At 54.5% G+C, this 12,840-nt stretch overlaps 4 protein-coding genes across 4 annotated transcripts; 2 read left to right on the forward strand and 2 right to left on the reverse strand.

Annotated features, from left to right (window-relative positions):
- Window positions 1-1,114: 1,114 nt before the first annotated feature.
- RHO25_000225 (uncharacterized protein) lies at window positions 1,115-4,308 on the forward strand (the record flags this gene model as incomplete). Its single annotated transcript, XM_023592850.2, has 2 exons — window positions 1,115-1,701; window positions 1,764-4,308. 2 exons carry the CDS (start codon window positions 1,115-1,117, stop codon window positions 4,306-4,308), a joined length of 3,132 nt encoding a protein of 1,043 aa, XP_023459773.1.
- Window positions 4,309-5,270: 962 nt separating this feature from the next.
- RHO25_000226 (uncharacterized protein) lies at window positions 5,271-6,322 on the reverse strand (the record flags this gene model as incomplete). Its single annotated transcript, XM_023592851.2, has 2 exons — window positions 5,271-5,305; window positions 5,380-6,322. The coding sequence occupies 2 exons, from the start codon at window positions 6,320-6,322 to the stop codon at window positions 5,271-5,273; spliced, it is 978 nt and encodes a 325-aa protein (XP_023459774.1).
- Window positions 6,323-7,183: 861 nt separating this feature from the next.
- Window positions 7,184-9,586, forward strand: RHO25_000227 (uncharacterized protein; the record flags this gene model as incomplete). The annotated part of the gene is made up of 2 exons (XM_023592852.2): window positions 7,184-9,418; window positions 9,470-9,586. 2 exons carry the CDS (start codon window positions 7,184-7,186, stop codon window positions 9,584-9,586), a joined length of 2,352 nt encoding a protein of 783 aa, XP_023459249.1.
- Window positions 9,587-10,626: 1,040 nt separating this feature from the next.
- Window positions 10,627-12,621, reverse strand: RLI1 (Fe-S cluster-binding ribosome biosynthesis protein; the record flags this gene model as incomplete). The annotated part of the gene is made up of 4 exons (XM_023592853.2): window positions 10,627-11,819; window positions 11,872-12,039; window positions 12,099-12,538; window positions 12,602-12,621. 4 exons carry the CDS (start codon window positions 12,619-12,621, stop codon window positions 10,627-10,629), a joined length of 1,821 nt encoding a protein of 606 aa, XP_023458665.1.
- Window positions 12,622-12,840: the final 219 nt, after the last annotated feature.

Genomic DNA, 12,840 nt, shown 5'->3' on the forward strand with positions numbered 1-12,840 from the left:
TATTCGTAAGGATTTTGCGAAGGTGTGGAAAAATGTGTAGATGAGGGTTGTGAGTGCTGGGAAATGGAAGCGATGATGAGGAGGAAAGACATGTTTGAGAGGGCTGTGAAGATGGTCACCGATGAGACCGACAGAACGGCACGGCAAGAGAGAGTGAAATATATTGCTTGTTGCAGAGTTGAAGGTAGCTCCGACACATAGCAGTTGCTGGCAGGTCTGCAGGCACGTGTTACAGTTGCGGATGTTGTGCAGCAGCCGCGCGCGTCTACTAGAGACGGAGAATTATGCTGGATTGCGATCATCGGTCAAGTTGAGGTTTGAAACAATTGTCAGCCAGTTCCTGGGTCGATGTTCGCGATGTCAAGACCGTTGAGACAGGTTTCAGAGCTTTCGACAGGACATGCTGGAGAGATCGAGAGCTTTGCATCGTAGTTCTGTTGACATTCGTGGCTGTTGCGAGGCGTCAAGTGTGCAGTGGTGTGCAATTGGTGGAGGTGAAGGGGTGGACGAGAGTAGCAAAGCGTATGTAGACCCCTTATCCGTTGGATGAGGTTAGGGTTCTGCACGAAAGCCGAGATGGGACTGATGCGGGCGGGTTCCTGGGCTAAATCCGTGATTGAGTTTGTGCCCCTGGCAGCTGGCGAGTGCTAAGTGGGGCGTGCAATTGTGCATGCACGCGCCGAAAGATTGACAGGCGGACGGTGGTGACAGCAAACCAGGTGGTGGGAGCTGGGTGTGGAGGGATGGGCGGTGGTGAGTGGTGAGGGAGGAATGCTGGCGGTATATGAGGGTGCAGCAGGAAAGGGCAATGCGCTGCCGTGATTTGCTCGGAGGAAGCGCTGGCTGCTGTCTGGACGTCAGATTGCTGGAGGGCTCACAAGCATCGCACTGATTGCGCACTGCTCCCTCCATCTCCCGCGGCGCCACAGCGCGCAGTCTGCTTGGCCACCAGCGCAACGGGCCATGCCCGAAACAGCGTCGCCGCATCTGCTGGGTGAGCGTTGGCGCTTGCGATTGGCGCCTTGCATGCACGCTTTGGGAAACGTCGAGGCCGACGGTCCAAGTCACACAATTTAGACACGCTCCCTCTAGCGGTCGAGAGCGGACGCCCTCGATGGTGATCATGGACCACTACGCAGACCACGCCTCCGCTACGAGGCCTAGCATCACCACCACCTCTACGCCGCGCATCCTCCACCCTCCTGCTGTCACGGCTGCTCCTCCTGCTGCTCACGACCTCGACAACCTCCATACCACCTCCGCTCACGCCCCCTTCGAGCGCGACTCCCTCCTCCACTACTCCTCCAGCAACTACGACTCCAGCGGCGCCGCCTCGCCCGCCGTCACCGTCGCCCACGCGACAGAAGCTCCGCCAGCTACAGGCCTCGCCGCGCGCAAGAAGACTTCTCTCGCGGCCATCAACGCGCCTTCCTTCTCCGCATTCCGCTCACAAGTCCCGAGCACTGTCCGTCCGAACGGTCATCTCGCAGCATTCCAGCAAGCCAAGTCGCCTCGTGCCGCTTCGTTTTCCATAGCCGAGAAGGCATCCCCGCGGCTTGCCGACCCGCATTGGAGGCCATACTCGCTGGACAGTCCACTGCCAGTGCAGACAACACCACACGCCCACCGGCGGCAGAGCAGTGAGGTCGCAGGACCCCTGTTCGGCCACGAGGCAGTCCACGCGCGCGACGACCTTGACAGGTATGGAGCTCAGACGCGTGTGAGACAGCCGTTGGTGACAGTCAAAAGCTGACAGTTGACAGGTCGTCGTACACAATCCCCGCTGGGTACTCGACCCACGACCGCAGTGCGTCAATAGACTCGCACATAGCCAGCACTGTACCCTCTTCGGCGTACAGTAGCCCACGGCCCTCCAGTCCCCCCTTTCACGCGAAGCATGATAACACGATTTCCCACGCACATAAGCATTCAATTGCCAGTATTGATAGTAACGAACAACAATTTTCCGATTCGGGAGCAAGCAGGCGATCATCCATGCTTTCACTAAGCAAAGCACCCACAATGACTCTGCAAATGGACGGCGTACAGAGGAGGCTGACAGATGAGGAGCTTGAAGCCTATTCGCAAGGCTCGGCTGGGTCTATAAAGCGACCCAAATCACCCACAGGCGCGGGAGGCCTGGGGAGATTCTTTGGGTGGAATGGATCAGGAGGGACTGAAGGCACGTCGTCTCCCACCACTACATTCTCAGATCGGTCCCTTTCCCCTATACCATCTCCCGGCGTGGCTAAAACCTTGCCCATCGAGATGGCGGGGGAACGAGTATACGCTCGGCTGACTCCGCCAGGCCTGGACGTGCACAAAGCGAATGCCTCGTACTTCCACAATCCGGACACTCCTTTGCTGCTGGGTGACAGTGCTTCGAATGCCCATGTCCGCGAACTGGAACGAGAGCTGAAGCACATCAGCGAGGAGCTCGCGAATTCGATACGACGGGAGATGGAATTGGAGGATGAGCTCGATCACGTACGGGCTGAGATGCCCATCATTCCACAATCCGAGATCGGAGGACGACGAAGTAGCGACTACTTCTCAGACAGTGGTGCTAGCTCGACAAAATTCCCAATCACCGACGTCGATGCGAGGCTCGAGCAATTGGACAAGAAGGTCCGCAGGGTTGAGCAAGAGAAGGCAAACATCAAATTGGAGATGGCTTCGAAACTGCAGATCGAGCTGAATAGGAGACGAGACTTGGAAGAATTGGTCAGGGATCTGGAAGATCAATTGGACAAGAAAGAGAATCAGCAGGACCTGGTCGTTAAGGTGAACGAGCTGGAAAGTACCCTTGACGAGACTAGGAGGCGTTTGGGGCAAGAGAAGATGACCAAGGAGAACTTTGAAGATCTCTACAGTGCCACTATGGAGGAGCTGAAGAGGTTCCGCAACGAGGCGGAGAACCTGCGAAACGAGGTGGTTCCATCACTGAAGTCCCGCCTGGAGGGTCTCGAGGCAGAGGCTGCAGACAACCAGGCCGTCGTTTACGAGAACTCGCGCTTGCAACAGGAACTTGCTCACCTGAAGGGCGACAGCCGTCACTCTCGATTCAACAGCATCGCCGAGGAAGGAGTGGCGAATGCTGGCCGTATGAGCATGCACCGATCTGGTTCGCTAGCAAGGAATGGCAGTCTGCGTCGTGTCGGATCGATCAAGAATGACCGTGCTGGTGCCACTCGAGAACGCGCTGGATCTCTTGACGGCGACAAAGACACGATCGATCAGAGAGACGCCCTCCACAAGGCTCTGCAGCTTCTCATCAAGCGTTACGACAGACAACAAAAGGAGCACGAGCGCGCCATGAAGAAGATCGTTGCCGCGAAAGACAAGGCTGAGAGCTCCACGCCAAGGCGAGCGGTGTACGCAAAAGAGGTTTCCTTCCTGAAGGCCGAAGTCTCAACCCTTCGGAAACGTACTGAAGATGCTCTTGAGCAGAAATGGCAGTACGAGAAGAATCTGGGTGGACTGAAGATGGACCTGGATCGTGCCGAACAGGAGACTCGCGGCCTTCGAAACATGCTGTCAGATCGGGACGACCTTGGACCCTCCAGTCCTTCAGGAGGCCCTGAAGATGACAGTCAGCTCAAGTTGACCATCTCGCGCGCGGAAAATGAACGAGATCATGCCAAGCAGGTTGCTAATGACTACCGCGAGAGGGCGAAGGGAGCGGATCCCGAGGCTGCGAAAGAACTGATGGCCTCAGCTGCTCGAATGGACGAGCTTGCTGTGGCACTCGAGGCACAAGTTCAAGCCAACACCAAGCTGCGCGAGCGACTCGCAGCGGCCATTGCGAAGGGTGAGAAGGAACAGAAACTGTCCACGAAAAGGATAGAAGAGATGCAGAAACGTCTCGCTGGCATGGAAGACAGCGTCCTTGCAGCGCAACAGCACTCCGAGACCACGCTCGCCAACCACGATGCCCAAGTCAAGCGCATCGACGAAGCCGATACCCCAGCCCTCTCACGTCTCACCATCACCATTCCTGATTCGAGCAAACTTTCGCCCGTTTCTCCTCTCCTGCGGGTCAGCCCCAAACTGGGAAGCAAGAAACTCAGCGACACTTCTCTACTCGAAATGAGCCGCACCCAACTGCTTGAGCGCAAGGTGCGAGAATTGGAAGGCTTGTTGCGTGAAGCGGAAGAGGATGTGCAGCACGTTGTCGAAAGGGTCAACTCCAGCCAGATGGAAGTTGCGGAGCTACAGACTGAGCGTGACGCTGCCTTTACGCAAATGCGCAAGTTGCAGGCGCAGATTGTGGAAGAGAGGGAGAGGGCTGAGAAGTTTACGAAGTGAGCTTGACCTTTCCGCTCGCTAATACGTGGAACTCTTCTGGACTCATGAAGCACTGATGATCGAAACAAATATTGGACACTACTCACCTGCATTTCTGGATTTTGGGGCCTCGATCGAGGCTATTGTACGCTTCTTTGCCCTGGCTTTTACTATGATACACATATCTCAATGGCGTCACATGCGGCGAAGAATCGCATTGGATTGCGATTCGACTGGATTATCTTTGGAGCAACTACTATTACTTACGACCGGACTGGAAATGGACTTCGTCCGGGTCGTTGGTGTGGCATCTTTGGGCATCTTATCGGGGTTGGGGCATATGACACCATAGATGGGGATATGGCGATCACTACTACTTACTATTACCGCTTACTACTTAGAGATACCAACAATTTAGAGGAAAGAGAAAGAGATTCGAGGGGAAGAAAAGAGAAGAGGAAGGACAAAGCGAGAAACTATTAATGCGCCATGTCTGTGTATGCGTGGTCGCGCGCATGCAAGGGAGATGGAAGATGTATAGATATATCATGTCGAAATACATGTATGTGTATCATGTGTGATACTTGCATACTTCATCTTCTCTTCTCAAGTTTATCTTAAGAATTCGTATTGTTCTTGAGATACTGTATTGGTAGACAGACATCGGGAATTGCGTGGCATGGTCGAAATGCTGTAGTTGTGAGTCCTTCGTCCTGCAGCGCGAGGATGTGAGAAAGTCCAACTTTTTGGCTTCTGGAATGAAATTCAATTCACTATCTAACTTTTATAGAGGATAAAGTAGTTATGGCATGACGTGGTCATGGTTTTGAATATGAAGTGGGAATCGAAATGTGGAGAAGTAATATCGAAGGAAAGACGTAGACTGTTGTATACTACGTGTTTGAGTTGAAGCAGAAGAGGCGAAATAACAAGTTACAAGAAATTTAAGATCCCAATGGAATCCTTGATCTGGAAGCAGAAGTTCAGAAGAACGAATACCGCCGTTTCTTTCGCGTTGCTGTCGTACATGGTTAGCTTTACTTTCTCTAGAGAGAGAGGGAATGGGGAGTCCGGTGGTCTAGATGGACGTACTTCTATCGACCAGATCCTGCAGGTCGTATATCCCGCCTCTGTGTCTGCGGTGCTTTTTGCGACCGCGATGGTGACTGTGGAGCGGGATTTCGTATATGATGTCGTTGTCTTTCTCTTCGGTTACGACGATGGTCTCGGAGTCCAGGTGTTTGTGCTTGTTTTTGTGCCCGAGATGGATGTGGTCATGCTGGGGATGGAGGTGGGTGTGCCTTTCGATAACAGTCGGTAAGCTGTGGTGAGTTGCGTCGCTTGCTACCGTGGAGGCATCGAAAGGAGTGACTTCGACAATGCGTGGTTCTTCGGTCTTGGCTCGTTCCGTGCGCATTTTGATCGGCAGTGTGTGGTAGAGTGAGGAGTGCGAGTGTTGCACGTTGCTTGCTGGAGCGGATCGCGTGGGAGAGCGTGGAGGGCTATTCAGACTTGGAGGCTCGAATTTGGGTGGAAAGGGCCACCATCTGTGATCACGCCAGAGGATGCGGCGAGCTTGCATGTCGTATTGATACCAGTCTTTTCGGCGTGAATCCCAGAACAAGATCTCGCCGGTTTGGTAGACTCGGTGCTCTGGATAGGTGCTTGCGAAGGTCAATCGCTGCACGCCGTCCGGGCGGAAGTGTTCTCGTTTTACAGAATCATAGTGGATGCGTCCAAGCCTTGCGTATACATAGCAGGTCGTCTCGGGCTCATAGCAGAAGTAGTCCCTATTGACTGGATCCCACACGAATGGTAGAGGGGCAGTTCCAGGGCAGTGTTTGACGAAAGGGATTGAGAGTGAAATCGGGTTTGGCGAAGGCAGATCATACCATGGACTGAGTTGGCGTGCGATCCCTGGCGTGGATGGTGCTTTTGCCGTGAATTGCAGTGCTGGAGTCTTTCCTTCCGGCCATTCGTGATATCTGAATTGTGGTATAGCCGCTCGAGTCATGGCCGCGCTCATCGCGCTCATTTGGACATCGCGAAGGAACAGTGCGAGCTAGCAACGCAGAGGGCGCGACGGATCGCTTAGTACTTACAGTAGATTGCGCATTCCAACAGAGAAGCTTCGCGTGGTTGGTCACAAGGCAGCGGTCAAGACCAGCAATACTTGGTGAGAAGACCAAGCCACGCACCCACGCAGACGGCCGTTGGTCGCCAGCTGACTGCGATGAGCGATGACAGACAGAGTTGCATATCACACCATGTCCTGGCAGCGCGCCTCTCATAGGTCGATGGCGCCTCGCAGCCCAACCAGACGACAGCCATCATGCACCACCGCTGCGGGTGAACTGGTCGATCGATCATGTTCTTCAGGACGAAGAACCATATTCGGCCGGAGCAGAGAGGCCACATGAACCGGTATTGCAGATGTCGTGCATAGTGCATATGTCGACAGCGACCTAGTGGATTGGCTGGAGCAAGACAGATTGCCATGTGCCCGCTGAGAGGGCTGCTCACGCAGGAGCCGGAGCTTGGAAGGGCGGTCGATTGCGTACGTCCTCGCGCCGCTCCAGCCGACCCAGAGTCTCTAGCGATCCAGCAGATAGGCGTAAGCGATGAGCAGGCACGTCCAAAGCACAGATTCGCTTGCGAGAGGTGATGTTGCGAGTGGTCGGCGTTTGGGTGGGTAGGACAGCATGGACAGCCTGACCGTTGCCAAGGCTCCAGCGGACGCGACTGCAGCGGAGAAACTTTGAAGCTCCCGCGCTTGACAGGTGCTGCTGCTTCGACACCACCTCCGCCATCGCCCGCACCCATCAGCCATTGACACCACCTCGATGCGGACGCACTGACGAGGCCTGGATCACGAGTCTCGCGCATTACCGGCACGATGAGCGATTGGGCGGCGGCGCAGGCTGCCGATGGCCGCACGTACTACTACAACAAAATTACCAAGGAAACTCGATGGGATCCGCCGCCGAATGTCGAGGTCGCACCTCCTTCCAAAGGCCCAGCTCCCACAGGGCCAGCTGGCAGTGCTGCGGATTGGGCTGAAGCAAAGGCGGCCGATGGGAAGACGTATTACTACAACAAAGTAACCAAAGAGACCAGCTGGACTCTTCCTGAAGCTGTGCGCAGGCAGCAGGAACAGCAGCAGCAAAACGGACGTCCGGACTTCGTGGCTGGCGGTGGAGGTGGATACGGCGGACGCGACGACTACCACGGAGGGCGCGGTAGGCGCGATGACCGCGACCACGGCCTGCCACAGAAGCCCTCGTTCGACCGAGGCGGCGATCGCGGCGACCGGGGCGGAAACCCATGGGAGGCACGTCGAGAGCAGGTTGGGTATGGCGGTCCAATGCCCGTCAAGACGGATGAGCCAGAGTATAGCACGGCCGAGGCTGCTGAGGAGGCTTTCTTCAAGCTGCTAAAACGCAACAATATCACGCCTGACACTGAATGGCAGGATGCACTACGCCTCGTCATTCGCGATCGCGAGTACCGCGCTATCAAGGACCCGAAGGAACGCAAGAATGCCTTCGAGAAGTACTGCACCGAGATGCGTGCAGAGCAAAAGAGCAAGGAAAAGGAGCGCAAGGAGAGGGCGCGCGAAGACTTCCGCCGCATGCTTTCCACGCACGACAACATCGAGCACTACACACGCTGGAAGACAGCTCGACCCACCATCGAGCACGAATCGGCGTTCAAGAGTGTTGGTGATGAGGACGAACGTCGCAACATCTTTGATGAATACGTGCTTGAGCTTAAGAAGCAGCACGTAGAGAATGAGGCGAAGCGGCGTAAGGACGCCATGAATGAGCTACAGAAGACTCTTGAAGTGCTGATACTGGACCCAAACACAACGTGGACGGACGCAGAAGAGAAGATCGACAATAACGAGCGATTCGTTACGAATGAAACGCTGAAAGGCGTACACAAGCTCGACATCTTCCTCGCTTTCGAGAACCACATGAAGGCGCTCGAACGATCTGCCAACGAGGCGACGCAGAAGGAGAAGCAGTTGAAGAAGCGAAAGCAGCGACAGGCTCGCGATGCCTACAAACAGCTTCTCAGCGAGAAATTGCAAGAAGGCCAGATCAAGGCAGGTTCGAAGTGGTCAGACTTCTTCCCCTTGATCAAAGATGATGAGCGCTTCCTCAACTATCTCACAGTTCCCGTTCCTCCATACCCGGGTGCCACAGCTTCGAACGCCCGAGAGCTCTTTTGGGATATGGTTGAAGATGAGGAACGCAAGCTACGCTCAAAGCGGAACGATGCACTGGACGTCCTTGAAGAGCAACGCTTCGAGGTAACTCTTGAGACGTCACTAAACGAATTCACAGAGATCATGCACTCACACCCAAAGACGGCAAATCTGAACCAGGACGAAGTGAGCATGATCTTCGACAGGATTCTGCAAAAGGTCAAGCGCCGTGAAGAGGAAAAGCAGATCGGCGCCGAGCGACAACAGAAGGCCATTGTCGACAGCGTTCGCACGGCAATGAAGAAGGTTCATCCTCCGATTCGTTTGGACGACAGCTACGAGGATGTAGTTGCTAGGCTGTCAGGCATTCGCGACTGGGACACAGCTGAGGATGAAATTCGACGACGGGCATATGATAAGTACATGGCCCGTCTCAGAGAGAAGGACGATGACCGCCGTCGCGACCGCGAGAGAGACCGTAGCAGAGATTACCGCAACGGATCTCGTCGAGACGATCGAGATGACCGCAGAGATCGCGATCGCCGACATCGCACCCGCACACCAGAGATTGATGCTTACGAGGCCGACAGACGCAAAGCTCAAGCTGATCGCGAGAGACAGTACAGGAAAGCGTCCTTTGGCCTCACGCCACCACCACGTGGTGTCGATCGCTACGACGAGCGCGACCGTCGCGATGATCGACGCGACGATCGAAGACGGCCAACGAGAGATGACCTGTACGAAAGCGAGCGCCGTGCTCGCGAAGCTGAGCGTGAGAGGAATTACATGTCTCGTGCTGATCCTCGCGACAAGGGTAAAACTCTTGATTATGGCGACGACGACGTGGTCGGTAGCCGGCCACCGAGTGTGAGGAAGAGACGCGAGAGCGATGCCAGCATGGCGAGTCGACGCGACAACAAGGTTAGTACTCACATCGATACTGTTTTGAACATTTACTGAAAATGACTGCAGCGACCACGCCGCGAAGGCGGACGAACCCGTTCTCCTGAGCCCGATACCAGCTTGCTGAAAGAAGAGCCTCCTGCCCTTCAAAGTGGCTCGGAGGAAGGTGAGATTGAAGAGATCTAGTCGACTTCTTCATGCACGTTCCGTGCCCGAGATCTGTTCTCGATGCTACTGCACCCGAACGCGCGAAGACGAAGGAAGCCGCAGAGAGGAGCAAGAGCCTGAAAATGCGTACGTCCTGCACCCCTCGCTATGGTTCTTCTGAAATGCCTCGGCAGTGTCAGCAATGGAGCAACGACCCCTTTCACGCGACGAGATCGACTCCAGCTACGAGGAAGTTCGAGTGCGACGATATCGTCAAGAGCATGGCTGGGAAGGAATTGAATCGACTTACGTACGTGATCCTTACATGGAAACTTGTCTTTTTGAGAGGATCGTATGAAGGATGTAACACTAAAGCATGTCTTTCTCCTGCAGCACACTCAGAACATACGCGTTGCATATGAAGCCGGAAGCAAAACGAGTGACTTGTTTAATTCCATTCGGTACGTGTCATAAAAGCACCAAAGCAACGTGGTTAACCTCAATCTTGCTTTTTTGATTTTCATCCTCGACCACCATCTTGTGTTAGCGCTGGCGGTAAGCAGTGCTGCACATTCTGACATCTCTGCCACCCTCGTTCAATCTCTAGCAGCCCGTTCGCCTTTTTCATCAACGAAGAGCTGACTGTGATGAAATCATCAAACTCGTGCGTCCCGTTTGGCCACTGGCTGACAGCAACGTTGCCAACGAGCTGCGCTAGTTGCTCCTCCCGTTCATTTCACTCGTTATTCCCGTCATATTGTCATTCGAGAGATGCCGCTTTCCTCATCCTGCGGGGTAGGACGTTTCCTGCGACATCTGGAAGCACTGGAAGCAGAGTATGCTGAAGCTGATACGGATCGAAGCAGTACCAAGAGGGTCGCATCTTGGTAAGTCGGAAATCATCTCTTCGTCAATGTCATCATCGTCGTCGCCGTCATCGCCCCGCTCCAGAGCCTCATCGGCGCCGCTCTTAACAGAAGCTCTGCGCTTCGTGCCGACGCGGGACTTCTTCAACAGGCCCTTCAAAAGAAGGCCGTTGGCGTTGAGTTTTTCAAAGTTGCCTCCTGCAACGGTGCCCTTCAAGAATCGTCTTCCAAGAAGAAGTAGTTGCCCGAGGACTTCTGGTCGGTATCAAGCTGCGAGTTCAGCTTGTTGATACGTGGACGGTAAGTGTTTGGATCACGACGGAAAGTGACGTCCAAGTTCTTCAAGAAGGTGTTGCAACCTGTCAAGAGAGATTGTGGCCTGTTGGCACGAGACTTGACGGATGGCTGGCCGTCGAAGACGATGACGCGGTCGGCGAGGTAGGTGGCCATGATGAAATCGTGCTCGACGATGAAGGCTGTCTTTTTGGCGTGCATGATGAAACGCTTGATGACGCGTGCTGCGACAATACGTTGTTCGGAGTCCAAGTAGGCCGAAGGTTCGTCGATGAGGTAGATGTCGGCCGGGATACCGAGGGCCAACACAATAGCGACACGCTGCAATTCACCACCAGACAGGTTCTGGACCTCTTGGTCGATGAAGTCGTCCATCTTCAATGGCTTGTAGACATCTGTCTGGAACTGTGGGGAGAGGAATGCGGCCTTGATCTTCTTGAAGAAGAGCTGACGCACAGTGCCCTGGAACTTGGGTGTGATCTTCTGCGGCTTCATCGAGATGTTCATAGGAGGGATCTTCTTGCCATCGTCCGGTGGCAACGCTCCAGCCAGCATCTTACAGAAAGTCGTCTTTCCGGTACCGTTCTCACCCATCATGACGATGATCTCAGAGTCGGTGAACTCACCAGACTCGATGGTGAGGTTGAAGCCACCCATAGTCTTGGTCATATTTGGGTATACGTAGTCGCGGTTTTTGTCGGCCATGAATTCGTCGCTGGCATCTCCAATACGGAACTGAAGAGATTCTTCTCTGAAACGCAAGTTCTCGGTTGGGATGTTGCCGTCCAAGAAAATGTTGATACCTTCACGGACCGAGAAGGGGGCGGTAACCACACCGTATACGGCTGGCTTTCCGTAGAGACAACAAATGTAATCGGAAAGATAATCCAGAATGGACAGATCGTGCTCGACGACAATCACGTAGCAGTCTGGGCGGAGAAGACTGCGGATGATTCGACCAGCGGCAAGACGTTGCTTGACATCCAAGAACGAGGAAGGCTCGTCGAACATGTAGACATCGGCTTTTTGCACGCAGACCATGGCAATGGCGAAACGTTGCAACTCACCACCGGACAAGAGATCGATATCGCGGTCCCAGACTTGGATCAGTTCTGCAGCAGTGTTAGCCAAATTGGATAGAGCGTGCGTACATCAATGTCTCACCTAGGGCTTCGGTGATCTCTTCGAGTCTCTCCTTGCTCACTTGCGAACGATCGGTGACCAAGTGGCCAACGGTTCTATTGGTGCCTTTCACGGCCTTTGGGATTTGATCGACATACTGAGGCTTGGTGACAGCCTTCAGGTCATCCTCAAGAATCTTGGTGAAGTAGTCTGGCTGGCGTCAGTGTATGCTCCTCCACATCCCGACCGCGTTTGGTAGTTTTTCTCACTTTGCAGTTCTGATCCTCTGTAGTACTTCAGGATCTCTTCCCAATCCGGAGGATCATCGTATCGTCCCAAGTTGGGCTTCAGCTTCCCAGCCAAAATCTTCAATGCCGTACTCTTTCCAATACCGTTGGTTCCCACCAAACCCAACACTTGTCCTGGTCGTGGCAAGGGCAGTCTGTGCAGCTTGAAGCTGTTGGCGCTGTAGCGGTGGGAGACTTGCGTTTCGAGGTTCGTGGGCAAGTTGATGATGTTGATGGCGTCGAAGGGGCACTTTTTAGGGCAGATACCGCATCCGATGCAGAGGCGTTCAGAGATGAAGGCGATTTTGCTGGAGGGGTCGACTTCGATGCACAGCTTTCCCGTCCGCACCACGGGACAGGACTTTTTGCACTCTTGACGACATTTCTTCGGCTTGCACTTGTCTGAGTTGACAATTGCAATACTGTGGGCGACTGTCAGCGCTGTGTTTCCTGCGAATCAGTGCGTGTGGTGGGGCAGGACGCACCGTGTCAATTTGTCCGACATGTTGCTGGAGGCCTCGAGGCTGCGCCCAGAGTGCGTTCAACAATACGAAGGAGCGGCACGGCGGGGAAGTGGACGAGGTGGGCGCCGCGCAGATGTTGACCGCCGCAACTGAAGCAGTATGAGTCGAGCAGAGGAGCAGACGCGGTATGCAATTGGCAAAATTCCTGGGGCGAGTAAGAAGTTCAGACGTGTTCTGGTTGGTGGGCTGCTGTGGGCACT

This window comes from Cercospora beticola, chromosome 1, assembly GCF_033473495.1.
Source record: "Cercospora beticola chromosome 1, complete sequence".
Classification (NCBI taxonomy): Eukaryota; Fungi; Ascomycota; class Dothideomycetes; order Mycosphaerellales; family Mycosphaerellaceae; genus Cercospora; species Cercospora beticola.